The 13,759-nt window shown below is 33.9% G+C and overlaps 2 protein-coding genes and 1 non-coding gene across 4 annotated transcripts; 1 reads left to right on the top strand and 2 right to left on the bottom strand.

The window, feature by feature from the left end:
- Positions 1 to 3,877: 3,877 nt before the first annotated feature.
- Positions 3,878 to 3,978, bottom strand: LOC148926831 (U6 spliceosomal RNA). Its single transcript, XR_016131927.1, has one exon. It is a non-coding gene; the product is annotated as a U6 spliceosomal RNA (small nuclear RNA).
- A 1,188-nt stretch (positions 3,979 to 5,166) lies between these two features.
- On the top strand, positions 5,167 to 7,856 carry LOC125191026 (protein RER1A-like). Of its 2 annotated transcripts, none has more exons than XM_048088482.2 (4): positions 5,167 to 5,318; positions 6,046 to 6,418; positions 7,175 to 7,355; positions 7,489 to 7,856. In XM_048088482.2, exons 2-4 carry the CDS (start codon positions 6,066 to 6,068, stop codon positions 7,537 to 7,539), a joined length of 585 nt encoding a protein of 194 aa, XP_047944439.1. In that variant the 5' UTR covers positions 5,167 to 5,318; positions 6,046 to 6,065; the 3' UTR covers positions 7,540 to 7,856. The 2 variants fall into 2 exon arrangements, with proteins under 2 accessions (XP_047944439.1, XP_088914036.1); XM_089057910.1 differs by having other exon boundaries at positions 5,211 to 5,337.
- Positions 7,857 to 8,682: 826 nt separating this feature from the next.
- On the bottom strand, positions 8,683 to 10,881 carry LOC125186985 (NmrA-like negative transcriptional regulator family protein). The gene is made up of 5 exons (XM_048083480.2): positions 10,585 to 10,881; positions 10,376 to 10,510; positions 9,920 to 10,157; positions 9,559 to 9,762; positions 8,683 to 9,069 (listed from the first exon to the last, which is right to left on the bottom strand). The coding sequence occupies exons 1-5, from the start codon at positions 10,768 to 10,770 to the stop codon at positions 8,903 to 8,905; spliced, it is 930 nt and encodes a 309-aa protein (XP_047939437.2). The 5' UTR covers positions 10,771 to 10,881; the 3' UTR covers positions 8,683 to 8,902.
- Positions 10,882 to 13,759: the final 2,878 nt, after the last annotated feature.

Below are 13,759 nucleotides of genomic sequence, written 5' to 3' on the forward strand. Positions count from 1 at the left end.
TAAAAGTTTAATTTGGTCAAAATCGGGATTAAACCCGTTGACCGTTAGTTTTTAACGGAAATGTTGACGGGGGACCAAAATTATCAAATTTCCATATGTTCAGGACCAAAATATCCAAAAGATAATGTTTAGGACTAAAAACGTAAAATGACCATATGTTCAGGACCAATTTTAGTCTTTACTCTTTTTATGACACATTTTATAGCTATTGTGAATATATATGTTAAGGCTGACAAATTGTGCAGATTGTCGATATCGGGTCAACCCAATATCGACCCTACCCAATAAGGTCAAACCCAACCCAATCTGAAATCATCGTGTTCTTATCGGATCCCAACCCAACAAATTCGTGTCGGATTCGTGCGGATTTTGTGTCATCCAAAAATATCGGTCCTCTTTTAATGATAGTAAGTTACTATACAATATAGCTTGACGCTACACGATAACGACCGAAACATGATATTATATCATTAAATCTAAATAATAATGTTAAATTAATTAAAATAATTATTTTTTAATAAAAATTAAGTATGCAATAATATTTTTTTTATCATGAAAAATAATTAATAATAGTATTAATCATATTTTTACTAATAAAATTAAAGTATAATATTTTTTAAATAATAAAAATAATTAAAATTAAGGACCCAAATAATTTTTAATAAAAATAATCAAAATAATTTTTTTGTTCTTAACGGATAATCCAACCCGGCCCAAATACGACCCAACCCAACCCAAAATTTTCGAGTTCTTATTGGGTCAACCCTATAAGGACCCAAATCCTAAACGTGCGTGTACATGTCGAGTTAACTTCGTGCAAATTCGTGTCGGATTATCGCGTCGGATCAAAAATCGCCAGCCCTATTATATGCTACTCCCTCCGTCCCAGGGTATTAGACTCATATACCATTTTGGGGTGTCCCAACATACTTGACCACTTTCTATTTATGGTAAAAATTAAAGAATTTAAGTAACACCCTTATTACAACTAGGATTAAAATAATATTAATTAATCCAATGTTAATTGAATGGAAATCGGTACCCAACCCACCAACATCATTTCATTTTTTGTCTTCTCTCTCTTCCAGACTCAATCCCTCATTCTCTCTCCACGCCTCTTCCAAAAAAAACCCTAGATCTAACATTTTCTGTCAAACTCACGCATCCATGGCTTCCAACGACGAAATATGTGAGCCTAATCCAAGCGATGATGGGTGGGTTAACCCCCGACGCCCCCTTACTCGCTCGCCGTCGTGGTCTGCTGGCAGTGGCAGTGGCGGAGGAAAATCACTCGTCGTGGTGCAAGGAAAGAGGAAAGCTCCGGTTGCCGACGCCACCACCCCTGCCGTAAAGAAGTTCAAGAGAGGTCAGCTGAAATTAAAAGATCCGAAAGTTATGTTCCATTTATTTTAAATTTAAAAATAAAAATACATCACATCACCTAATCTACTTTATTACCAACTTCATTTACACCACTAAACATCACCTCCTAAAATCTTGTGCCCAAAAGAAGCGAGTCTAATACTCTGGAACGGAGGGAGTACTATATTTTTGAAAATTAGAGATACATTGCTATCCATTTACAACATTAGTAGTAAAAATCATATAGTGTAGGAGTATAAATTTGCCGGTTAAATAAGAGTTAATATGGTGGATAAGAAAATCCAAATTATGCATTGAGCAAACCGGAAATTTATCCGGTTTAAAAATTGAATGATTTGATTTGTGTAATTCGTCTCAATCTCACCTAACTAAAAGTTTTTGTGACCATTTATACAAAATTAGTATCACCCATCGCACGATCCATTTTCTTTTATTTAAACTTATTTTGTACTGTAAAATGATTTTATAAATTCATAAAAATATCATTTTATGAAATTTGAAATCATAAATATATAAAATAAAAAACAATTATTAAAAAATATAAAATCAAACAAATAAAAAAAATAACACATATACCAAATGAGAAACAATATTATTATTTCAAGTTCTAAAATCACAAATTTATACAATAGCAATTTATTGTACCAATAAAAACTCATATAACCAAATAAGTTTATAAACTATAAATTGCACACAAATCACGTATCATTTAAATCACTTTTAAATCTATACTACAAAAGATCAATCACAAACACATTTCAATAAAAATAATGTATAAATATATATTAGAAGATAGCCAAATCGATCAAAATCATCAACAAAAATACAACAAAATAGCATGGAATATACAATCGATATCAATATGCATGCATTTAGCCGGGGAAAAAAAAAACTAACTGGTTGCATACCCTAATAGTATACCCCGCATTGTCTACTACCCGTGTAGTTGCCAAATATTCAAAATATCTATTCCAAGGTCCATTACTATCTTTCCCACCATGTCTCAAACCTATTTAAGTACTTCTTGAATTTACCTTTTATTACTTCCACAATAATAAATATAGTATAAATATATGTATATATGTTTATTCTAGCACTGTTGTATAAATGATATCGAAATATGATATACTACTATAGTACTACAAAGAAAAATAGAAACTTTTATAATATAAATTGCTATATGTGATTTACCGTGTATGGTTAGGGACCTAAGAGCATCCGCAAAAGTGGACAGAGGACAGACTAACCGATTTTTTTTTTATTTTTCTATTGCACATTGTGGGAAGATATTGTAGACTTTGCAGAGCCAAATTGATCGCATTAGCCTGCAAAAATGAAGGAAACATCGTTGTGAACCCGAATCAACCATGCCACGATTGAATCATGGAAATGCAAAGGTAGAAACCAAAAATTCTTATGAAACCGTAATACCTGCTCATCGGTAATTCTACGTAGAGGCGAACCACCTCCAATGGCAGCATACCCTTCCTTGCTCTTGGGAGCTCTCAACGTTGAATCAGCTGTGCCAAGGGACATTGAAGGAACCCGAACAACCTTGGAAGACGAATAATGTTCTGCAGGATGGCATAAAAAAAATATATCAACCATCAAATAATAAAACCAAATAATCACATTAATTTATTTTACGATTTTTTTTGGAAATCATTGTCCTCTTAAATGTTTGAATTGTATAGGACATATTAACTCATTAATTTGAAGAAGCATATGAAACTTGTAGCAATGTGTGCAACAATGAACTATTACAAGAATTGAACAAATAGCTCCATAAATCAGGTCAAACACTACCAATAACCGCGATCAAAACAATCAAATGCATAAAAAGGGAATTCAGAAAAAAAATAACGAAATCAATAATCCCAACTAAATTACAAATCCAAGATCAAACCTTCCTAAAAAAGCAATCTTGATCAACTACGGCTGATGAAGTTAATAGGTTAGTGGGTAAGTGGCAATGAATGTCATTAGTAGGTAGTTAATCATGAAAAAATAAAAAGTAGTAGTATTAATAACTGGTAAGTAGGTCCAGCATTCCACTAACTCATTTCACTCACATTTTATTATAAAACCAATATAAAAAAGTAGGTCTCACATTCCACTAACTTTTCCAACCAACTTTTCCTTACATTTCTTAAAACTCGTGCCCATAATAAGAGTGACAATTATTATCGGACGAAGGGAGTAGTAGCTTTTATGATTGATACTACTCCGTCCCTTTTTGAAAAAGAAGAAGAAGATTGTCATTCCATATTTGGACTTATTAATTGTTGCCTAATGTTTTTGCTTGGGCCTAGAGATGTCAACTGGGACGGGCCAGCGTGGCCCAACTTGGCCCAGCAGTGAAACGAAGCGGGCCTGGGTTGGGCTCGTTAGTTGAGATGGGCTCTAATTGGGCCATTTTATAAACCCAGGCCCAGGCCCATCAGATGCCCACCTTCTATAATTAGTTTTTTTAATGTACTTAAGTGATTAATCACTAATAATAGTATATTTCTCTATTTATGCATGCCATCTTGTGCACGAGACATGTTAATTTTTTCTATATCATTCCAATATTTTGGATGTCTCTAAATGGACTCAAACAGTAATAGTTTAATATTAACATAAGTTTCCAACTAAATCATAAATGAAACATTCAATCTTGATTATATCTATTTTTTTTTTATATAATTTTTTTTTATCTAAGATGTAAAAAAGATGATTCTGAAGTTTAACTTTAAGAATATTACGTGTTCAAACCTTAATATACGATGATAATTACAAAATTCTTTAAATTTGTTAGTTAGTTCATATATTTGTAGATTTAAAAATACAACATCAGCCCATATACTAACAAAATTAACAATATTGGTTATTCCTTTAGTTATACACTTACGTTTAAATAGAATAAAGAATATGAAAAATATTGTTGATACAAAGTCAATAAATGAACTTAAACACATTATTAAATTTAGATTTAGTTAATGAGATATAAAAATACCAGTTATATATTTTATTTTTGCATATAATACATTTAGGATATCTTTAAAATACTTAAACAAAAAATTCAAATAAAGCCTGGCCCGGCCCGGCTCAGATATGGGCCTGGGCCGGGTTGGGCTGTCCAGGCCAACTTGACATCTCTACTTGCGCCATAATATGCCTTTTGATTTATAAAATCATGTGTATGGATCAATATTTTGTTGAAATTAATTTGGTAACGGTTAAAGCTTGTCTTGCTGCACCATTTAATTGAGTTTCTATCAAAAGAGAATTTTCTACAATGAAATATAAATTACAAAATATAATAAAAAATTAGATTATGTATGAATGGATTATGAAACTGATTTGTAATTGTGGAAGATTTCCTAAAATTGTTTTAAATTTGAAGGTAAACCATTCAATTTCATTTATGAATAAAAAATTGAGGGAGTGTGATTATGTTTATATTTTTCTCTCATTTAAGCCGATAACTATTTTCCATGAATGACAAAATTAATGGTTTGTATTAACAATAGAACGAATGGAAGTTTTGTGTATTAATTTGAAGTTTTATGACACCTATTCCAAAATTGACATTACCACGATGATAAAATGTATCACAATGGGAATAAATAAGCATTTTATATATTAATTATATCCACTTGAATTTTTTTTTATCAATAATAAAAATATATTCGTAACTATTTCTGCATGAGATAATAATAATTACCTGAATTCAATTATTTAACTTAGATTGGGAGAACCGAAATGACGAAATGTCCCATGGCATGAAATGATATAATCACCAAAAGCGTGTTTCGAAATTCGAGTGGTTTTCGAAGAAATCGTTGAAACGGAATCCCTCTCTCCAAACAGATCCAAACCCCCAAATTTTTTCTTCTCCTAAAATCACTGAGGATTTTGTCTCTCTTTCACTGCTATTTCACTCGCGGAAGGTAATCGCCCTATTCTAAGGTCTTCTCTTTGATCGGAATATAAAGTAATTTGTTCAAATTTGTGTGATTTGTTGTTTTATTTCCTTACCTGATGGGCTAGGTTTTAGGTTTCTTGTCTGGGGTAGCATAAAATTGAATCATTTTTTGCTGGATCTGTCGGCAAATATTGTTTCTTATCTTGGTTCCGCTTCCAATTTGCGTTGTAAATTGTGTTCAGTTTTGTTCCCCATCAAGCATACGGGTTTTAATTTTTTCAGTAATTGATTATCTGTTTGTTATCATCGTGAGTAGATTAAGTTGAGAGAGAAGCTGAATTAGGGAATATGTGATTCGTGTTAGTTGATTGGGGATCAAAAGAAAAATATACACTTGATTTGAGGTCAACAGTGTCCATGCCGGAAAAAGAATGTCACTGAGACATTCATGCATTTCACTGTTACTTTGGCTACTCTGATAACGTTATGCTTGGATTTTGTGTATTTTTTGTAGGTAGAAATTGTTCATTTTCCACTTTCTAATCTTGTCTATATTGAGTTTCCTTGTTTTATAATTGATCCATCTCCAATGGGAGATAATGTGCTTGTTAAAGATAATCAATTAGTCTTGCATTGGCCGCTAAATCGATAGTCCCTGTATTGATAACACATGCTTTGAGTTTCTTTCATGATTTAGATACTTGACATATCTTGGATGGTTCTCCTTATTGAACATTATGGTGGACTTGTAGGGTTTAGAAGTTGATTTTTCATGGAGGGCACCGGAGGTGATGGTCCCTCAGCAGCTGCTGCGGCACTTGACCAACGGAGGCATGAGTTGTCGAAACTTTTTCAGCATTATCTAGATAAATCTACCCCTCATTCTCTTTATCGGTGGATTGGGACAGCGTGTTTGGTGCTTCTATATGCTCTCCGGGTTTATTATGTTCAGGGATTCTACATTGTTACCTATGGTTTGGGGATTTACCTTCTGAATTTGCTCATCGGGTTTTTGTCACCTCTTGTTGACCCCGAGCTGGAACCTAGCGAAGGACCTTCACTGCCCACTAAAGGTTCTGATGAGTTCAAGCCATTCATTCGCCGTCTTCCTGAGTTCAAATTCTGGTGATTGTTCTAGTCTTTTAATAGTCTTTATTTGGGCGTTATAAGATATTTTTCATTAACTTTCTGTGGCATATTGCTTGGTTATGTTATATCAGTTGCTTACTTGCTTGATGTATCAGTATCATGATCAAAAGTTACAGAGTTCTGTTGATAAAAGTATCCTATAACCACATATGTCATTAAATGCAAATCTTTCTAGATTAAAATAAAAAAGCATGCCAAAAAGGATGGTGATGTGCTGTGTAAAGTTCTTCGACCAGTTCTTTGGTAGGACCATCCCATGATCTTGTCCTCTACTGTGGGCAGTTTTGGGGAATGTGGTCGAAGAAGCTTGTCTTTTGACTATAGCAGTATAAACTGCATGGATTTGCTATAGGGCATTCAATGTTCTAGAATATCAACCTAACTTTAGACTCTAGTTAAGTAGATGAATTTCATTGTTATTGTCAGGTTGTCATGACTTTTATAAAGGTTTGTGGTTTCTTTTTTAAAAAATTTAGTTTGAGGTGGCATCATGGTCTTAATAAAAATAAACACGTGCCTTGTTGCTTAGACATCTTCTATGGCAATTTCCCAATGTTTGTTTAGGTTGTTCTTGCTAAGCCTATATGACAATATGGACACTGTAAATTTCTACTCCTTGTTTTAGACAGGGAAGCTGGATACAAATGATATAAATTTCATGTGTATATCAACGATGGTGACTTTGGAGTTAAGATTTTGATATTGATAAGTTTTTCATTTCTGTCATTCCAGGTATGCCATCACAAAGGCTTTCTGTGTAGCTTTCCTGATGACATTCTTTTCCATGTTTGATGTGCCAGTGTTTTGGCCTATCCTATTATGTTATTGGATTGTTCTTCTTTTCCTAACAATGAAGCGTCAAATCATGCATATGGTCAAGTACAGATACATTCCGTTCAATTTGGGAAAACAGGTGAGCTGCTCTCCAAGGAAATTGCATAACGTCTTATATATTGCTTCTTCAGTATTAGGAAATTTTCAGCATGTGTCACCGAGGTGTTGTTAGAAGACAACCATTTCATTTAATGATTTGTATTTTGCAACAGAAATATGGAAAGAAAAAGCCAGCTTCCAGCGACAGCAGCCCCCGAGACTGAACTTGAGTTGGTTTGTGATTTGATCGGAATCTGAGACCAGGAGTAAGTGGGAAGATGGAATTGATTGTGACGATTTACTCAATATGTTTCCGCAATTTGTACTTAAAAATGACAGGTTTATTAGCATATACTAGTTCAGTTGCACACTGTTATTTTGATCAAGGCAGCAAACTGTTGTTGGTGCTTGGAGAAGCAAAAGCTTCATTTTGTTTGACGTTCTACAGTGAAATTATTGCTGTTGGTGCTTTGAAATTTAGGGCATTCAAACATCAATAGTTGATATGAAGCAAATCCTATATATATCTCATTTGGTAAAATTGTTTCATATTTTCACTTCATACACTACCGGTCTCCTCCGTGGCACCTACAATCCGATCCTGATCTCGTTAATTGCTTGCACCAAGCTCTCGTTTTCATACATATCCCCTAAGCCTTTTCAATTAACCAAATAATTAAATTCAGGTTCAATAATTATGAAGCTATAAATAGCTGAATACAAACTACAGCACGAATCAACACTAAAGTATCGAGCTCACGTGTAGTAAAGTTACCGGCGGTTGCTTCCAATATGAATTTTCTGATGCATCTACTGCTTAGGATCAGAATATTAATATTTCCGGCCACTCTCTGAAGGATTCGCCCGATAGCTGAAGAAAAATATTTGTTTGGGTGTGTTGTGATGATGCAAATTCTCTTTTATGCAACCCTTGTAATTATTTTAAAATAAGAACAAAAGGTAATTATTATTAGTTGCTTGAGTCTGTATGTTATTTTGATTAACAACTGATTTTGCCATTTTGGACATAGGGAAAAATTATTTGAACCATGCACATATGATTTACGGTGTTTAGATTATGGGATTTTAACATGTAACTAGAATTTGGAGTTTTCAAAATAAAAGTAGTAGGTTGCATTTTTTAACTTTTCTTATTAAGTAGTACTAGTAGGTTGCATTTTTTAACGCTAAATTTTGAAAATCAACATTTCTTATTGCAATTGCATTTTTAGGTATTCCAATGCAAATACGAAAATTCCATTCCTCTAGTAGTATTAAAACTTCATTCGTCAACTTATTTAGAGCTCATTATTTTATACTTCTAGTAGTAGTATTTGATAAGTTTGATAAGTATATACACTAAAGAATGATACGCGATATAAGAGTACTATATTTCTTCTGTTTCATTACTGAAACAAAAATCGTCCTATGCAAACTTTAAACCCAAAATCTAATTTTCTACCAAATCTCTGATTTATGAATCAGAACTCAACATTTAATCACAGCCAACAACTCATGGCGCATGAAATAAGAGGGAAAAAATACAACTCCTCAGATATCAAAGTAGCAAAAACACAACCTTATAAACTACAACAGCTTGTCTAAAAACTGGCTTACTGTAGTATATTTGATATGTGGATACAACTGAGTTCCCTCCACACCGTTTGATGCGTTTATGTCGTAGTAAGTCTGGTCGCCCTTCACAAACACCGAGTATATGAAGACCATCTGCATGTTTTCTGAATATGGAGTGTCTGCAATCCAATGTGAGATAGTTACATAATCTTACAATCATGCTAAGATATAGATTTTCTTAGATGCGTCACGCTTTGAAGTTAGAACTCCGTCTAAACCACAAACCAGTCAAGCAAAGTGTTAAAGAAAACTAGGGCAACTGAATGGTAGACACACATAATCTTACTATCATGTTAGGATAGTTACATAATCTAGCTATACGTGGATGTAGATTTTCTCAGATGTATTGCACTTAATTAGAATTTCGTCCAAACCAGTTGAGCAAATTGTAGCAACTGAAATGGTAGACACATATCAACTTACTAGTATGTTAGGACTTAGGATAGTTACATAATCCTATCATGTTAGGATATATGTGGATGTGTATATCTTACACATGTCAGAAGTTAGAACTCCGCCCAAATCAGTCAATCAAAGTGTGCAAGAAAACTACAGCAACTGAAATTAGACACACAATCAGTCACGAATAAAATGGTTCAACATGATACCTTGAATTCTTTTAAGAAGCTCTTCCTCTGAAATATAATTTCTCTCAAGTTTTTTCCCTATTTTTTCCTCCCAAATAGTAACCAGTTCATTCATGGAGACTGTATTCCCAGGTGGTCTTAGATACAGGGTTTTATTCAGTGTGCGTGGATCATCCATGGTGCTTATCGTGAATGCAGCTACGTCACTTTCCTTCATAAAGACGCCTGCAAAAGACGCACATATTACAACATTCAAACTCATTACCGATAAGGAAAGGATACAAATAGCAGAAAACAAGTAATATGCAGAGAGAATGAATGGATCGATACATTTGTGACGTATAGTTGATACAAGCTAAGAAAATGATAAATGTGAAGAAACCTCTAGCATTTCCATCTCCAAAGATGGTGACATTGTCTTGTGGTGGGGCTTGGCGGCCAGGCTGGACGAGGGACGGAAGCAAGTAGCTCGTGTAGAAGTTGCAACATATGTAAGTGTAAGGAATGCCTTGGGATTCAACGAGACGCCTAATCTCAGATTTCCTTGAATAGAAATTGTGATCGAGATGGGAAACTCTAGTTCTGTCAGGATCTGATCCAAATTCTGATGGAATGAACCTCTGCACAATCCCAACCAACCAAATTCAATGCAATAACACTAAACACTATTCTGAGGAGTATTAATCACTAAACGAAGAAAATCATTACCATATCTAGTCCTGATTCGAGAAATTCACCTAATTGCAATGTAATTCAACATAGCGTAGAGACTAGAGAGAACAATTATAATCAATTTAACTTTTGAATGTTTAAAACTGCAGAATTGAGAATAATGGACCTTGATGCAACCGACGCGTTTGATGGCCGAAATCAGAGGCTTCTGATCATGAACTTGCTTGGATGCGACGGCGCAGATGACGACTTCAACTTGTTTTAGGGCTTCAATTAGGATCTCCTCATCGTGTAACGAGCCCTAGGATAGAAAATGAGAAATCATGAGCCGAATAGCAACAACATAAGGGGGAAAAGTCGAGTTATCGGACATGCTTTAACTATTTTGAGGCCTGAATCGGAGAGCAGCTGAATTTTGTGGAGTTTGTTGGGATCGGAAAATGCGGAATCTCGGATAAGGCCGAGTGTTGGATGGGATGCGTTTAAGCTGGCCTTCGCGAGCTCGAATCCGAGGTTGCCAGTGACTCCGATTATTAGAATTTTGCTCTTGCTTTCCGCCATTGAGTTTGCTGCGGCGGCAACGGCAGCGGCGGAAGGAGAGCTAGTAGCCTGTACGCCGCCGCTTGCTCTGGTAGTGATGATTGGTTTTTCTACAGAAATTAGAGTTTTCAATTCTGAAAGAATAACGATGAAGTAGAAAAAAACATTGGCAAAATTTTTCATAAATAAAAAAAAGATTAATTTTATTAAATTATGTAAATGGTAAAGTGAAATTATTTTTATTGATTTAAAATTACTGTACTGTACTAAATAAAATACCAGTATATTTTCACCTTTAACAAACCCAATCTTATTTTCATTATATCTTTAATTAGAGCATTTAATTTGGTGGACAATACATAAAAGCTAATTGAAAATGAAGCGTAGGTCAAATCATATTGGAATTTTATAGGACGGTTTGTTACGTATAGAACGTATACGATAAGGGTGTGTTTGGTTTGCTGGTTAGGCACGGTTATGCAGAATTAGTTGGGTTAATTAGATGTTTGGTTTCAAAGTTAAGGTAACTGGATGGCCCGCAGATAAGACCAAGGCCCGTTGAAAGAAGGCGCTTATATGCAGTTAGTGTATCGGTAAAATTGGTACCGATAAGTATCAGCATTTTGAACAGTAACCCAGTTATATACTCAAATTACCAGCGTACCCTCTTCTTTAATACACCATTTCATTATTTTTGCTATCCACGCCTTCACCCTTTCTCTCTCCATGGCAGCAATGGCGGTTTCCAAAGCTTTCTCACTGCTTATTTATGCATCGATGCTGGCCTTGGCCTTGGCCTCGGCTCCATCACCTTCCCGCGCTCCGTCGCCGTCGCAAGCTGTCAAACAAACGGAGCCTTCTCCTTTGGCGTAACTGCCCTAGCCCGGCCCACATGATGTTTACCGCTCTTCTACCACCGTCCTCAGCGCCTGCTCCTTCTCGCCGGATTATCCCTAGTTCACTATTGAACTATTCATACTAATCGACGGAGAAGAGAGATTTCTGTTGACAAGGCAGAGAAATTCTTGCATCTCTTGTTACTTTCATTGATTTTAATCCGGCCGAAATTTTTATGTTAGGCAGTTAATTATCGTGTTTTTAGTTAATGATACAGATTAGGATTATTGCAACACATTACAAATGATTTGTAATCTCAAAGAGTGAGATGTAGAAATTTCATTGATTACCGTCTTCAAAATCTCTTCTCACGACAAAGCTTCAGATTCATTGACGCCGTGCATCCGGGGAAAAATGAATTTTGATGCACTGATTCCACACAATTGGATTTGATTTTTTAAGGGTGAAGTGGTATTGGTAAATTCATCTCTGACTTTGTGAGTGGAAGCGGCAACACAAATGAAAATAAGACACTGCTTGCTTCAGTGTGCATTTTAGAGTGGACGGGGACAAGATCGTCATTTCAGAAAATAATGACGGCATAAGAAGAAAAATGATTAAATGTTCACTTCAGATTCAAATGAGCCAAATGACTTAGCTAGCAAACCAAACAGTCAATACTTCTAATAGCCATAAAGATAAGCATTGCCTTTTCTCTATCGGATCGGTCCAAATGGTTATGTGATATAGGAGTATTTAACAGATTAATATCAAGTAGTACTAGTATATATGTTAAAAATTTATGATTTATTAAAAGTATGTAATGTTTTAAATCCTAAAATGTCAACATGGATATAAATTTTATTAATCGTTGACTCATTCACCTAATTATGATTTGTTTTTTACGCTTGAAATTGTATCAACAAATTTGGTTAATACTACTATAATCAAGGGTGAATAGAAAAACGCAAGGCTTGAGTTATTGAAAAATAAACAAATCCACTGAAGATATTTAAGGAGAGACTAATTTTATCGCAGGCAAATATGGAGCCCTCTTTTTACATCAGTTTTTGTGGGTGTCAACTAAATTGGTGGCAATTCAAATCAACGAATGAAAAACAAATGAATTCCAAAAATATTCACCAATAAAATGTGACATAATGAAATATAGATTTTAAGAAATATGTATGAAAAAAGTAGGTAAAAAAAACTAATATAGAATATTAGTCATATATAATATAATTTGTGTAATGATTTAAATCAGTGTGAAGTTTATTTATACAAAATGAAAAATATAAATAAAATTTTAAATTATGAATGTGTCAAATTAGCAAAATGTATTATTGCAACATAAATACATTCAAAATGTATTATTTTGTACACAGAGGGCTGGGGTATGTCATGTGCCTTTCAAAATTTAAGGCACGCTACTCAAAATAACACTCCATTTAATAGTACGTACTCCCTTTTCCCTTATCGAATACTACCTCCGTTCCATAATAAGTGTCACATTCTATTGCTTCGATTCGTCTTATAATAAGAGTCACATTTCACTTTTACTATAAAATGATAAGTAGATCTCATATTCACCACCAATTCTACTCATATTTAATTATAAAATTATTATATATAATTCAACTAATTTTTCTTTATATTTTTTAAAACTCGTGCTCACACTAAATGTAACACTTAATATGAGACGGAGGTAGTATGATTTATTTTTCTTTTTTTTTATTTCATTTAAAATAACTCATTACTAAAACTAAAAATTCCTTTATTTTTATTTTATTTCATCCGTCTTCCTTAATCATCATTGGAACAGAGAGAGTGGACATAAATTAATGAGGGAACATCTTTTTTGGTCCACGGACTTTGCCAAAGTATCATTTTAGGTCCGTGAACTTTGATAATATCATTTGAGGTCCGCCAACTATGAGTTAATATCATTCGAAGTACTTTTTTACTATTTCAAAGATTTTATGGACGAAAATACCCTCAATACCTTGAAGGGTACATATTTTTAATTAACTTATCGCATACTCATATTTTTCGACAATTTTTCTAAATATAATTTGGCCTTCAATATTATCACTTAATTTTGTGACATGCAAGAAAAGTTTATTCAACATTTTATAATTAAAGAATTTTAAAAATATTTTTGAGGTATGGATAC

The sequence above is a fragment of the Salvia hispanica genome, chromosome 5 (assembly GCF_029641045.1).
Source record: "Salvia hispanica isolate PSC_SH4W2 chromosome 5, Shi_PSC_v1, whole genome shotgun sequence".
NCBI lineage: Eukaryota > Viridiplantae > Streptophyta > Magnoliopsida > Lamiales > Lamiaceae > Salvia > Salvia hispanica.

Bases quoted from the DNA above. Each gene is read 5' to 3' on its own strand.
- LOC125191026 (XM_048088482.2), top strand. From the start codon at position 6,066: ATGGAGGGCACCGGAGGTGATGGTCCCTCAGCAGCTGCTGCGGCACTT. The intron at 6,419-7,174 runs GTGATTGTTCTA...CTGTCATTCCAG, and splicing joins CTTCCTGAGTTCAAATTCTG to GTATGCCATCACAAAGGCTT. The intron at 7,356-7,488 runs GTGAGCTGCTCT...ATTTTGCAACAG, and splicing joins CGTTCAATTTGGGAAAACAG to AAATATGGAAAGAAAAAGCC.
- LOC125186985 (XM_048083480.2), bottom strand. From the start codon at position 10,770: ATGGCGGAAAGCAAGAGCAAAATTCTAATAATCGGAGTCACTGGCAAC. The intron at 10,511-10,584 runs GCATGTCCGATA...TTTCTATCCTAG, and splicing joins CAGGCCTCAAAATAGTTAAA to GGCTCGTTACACGATGAGGA. The intron at 9,070-9,558 runs GTATCATGTTGA...ATTGGATTGCAG, and splicing joins GCTTCTTAAAAGAATTCAAG to ACACTCCATATTCAGAAAAC.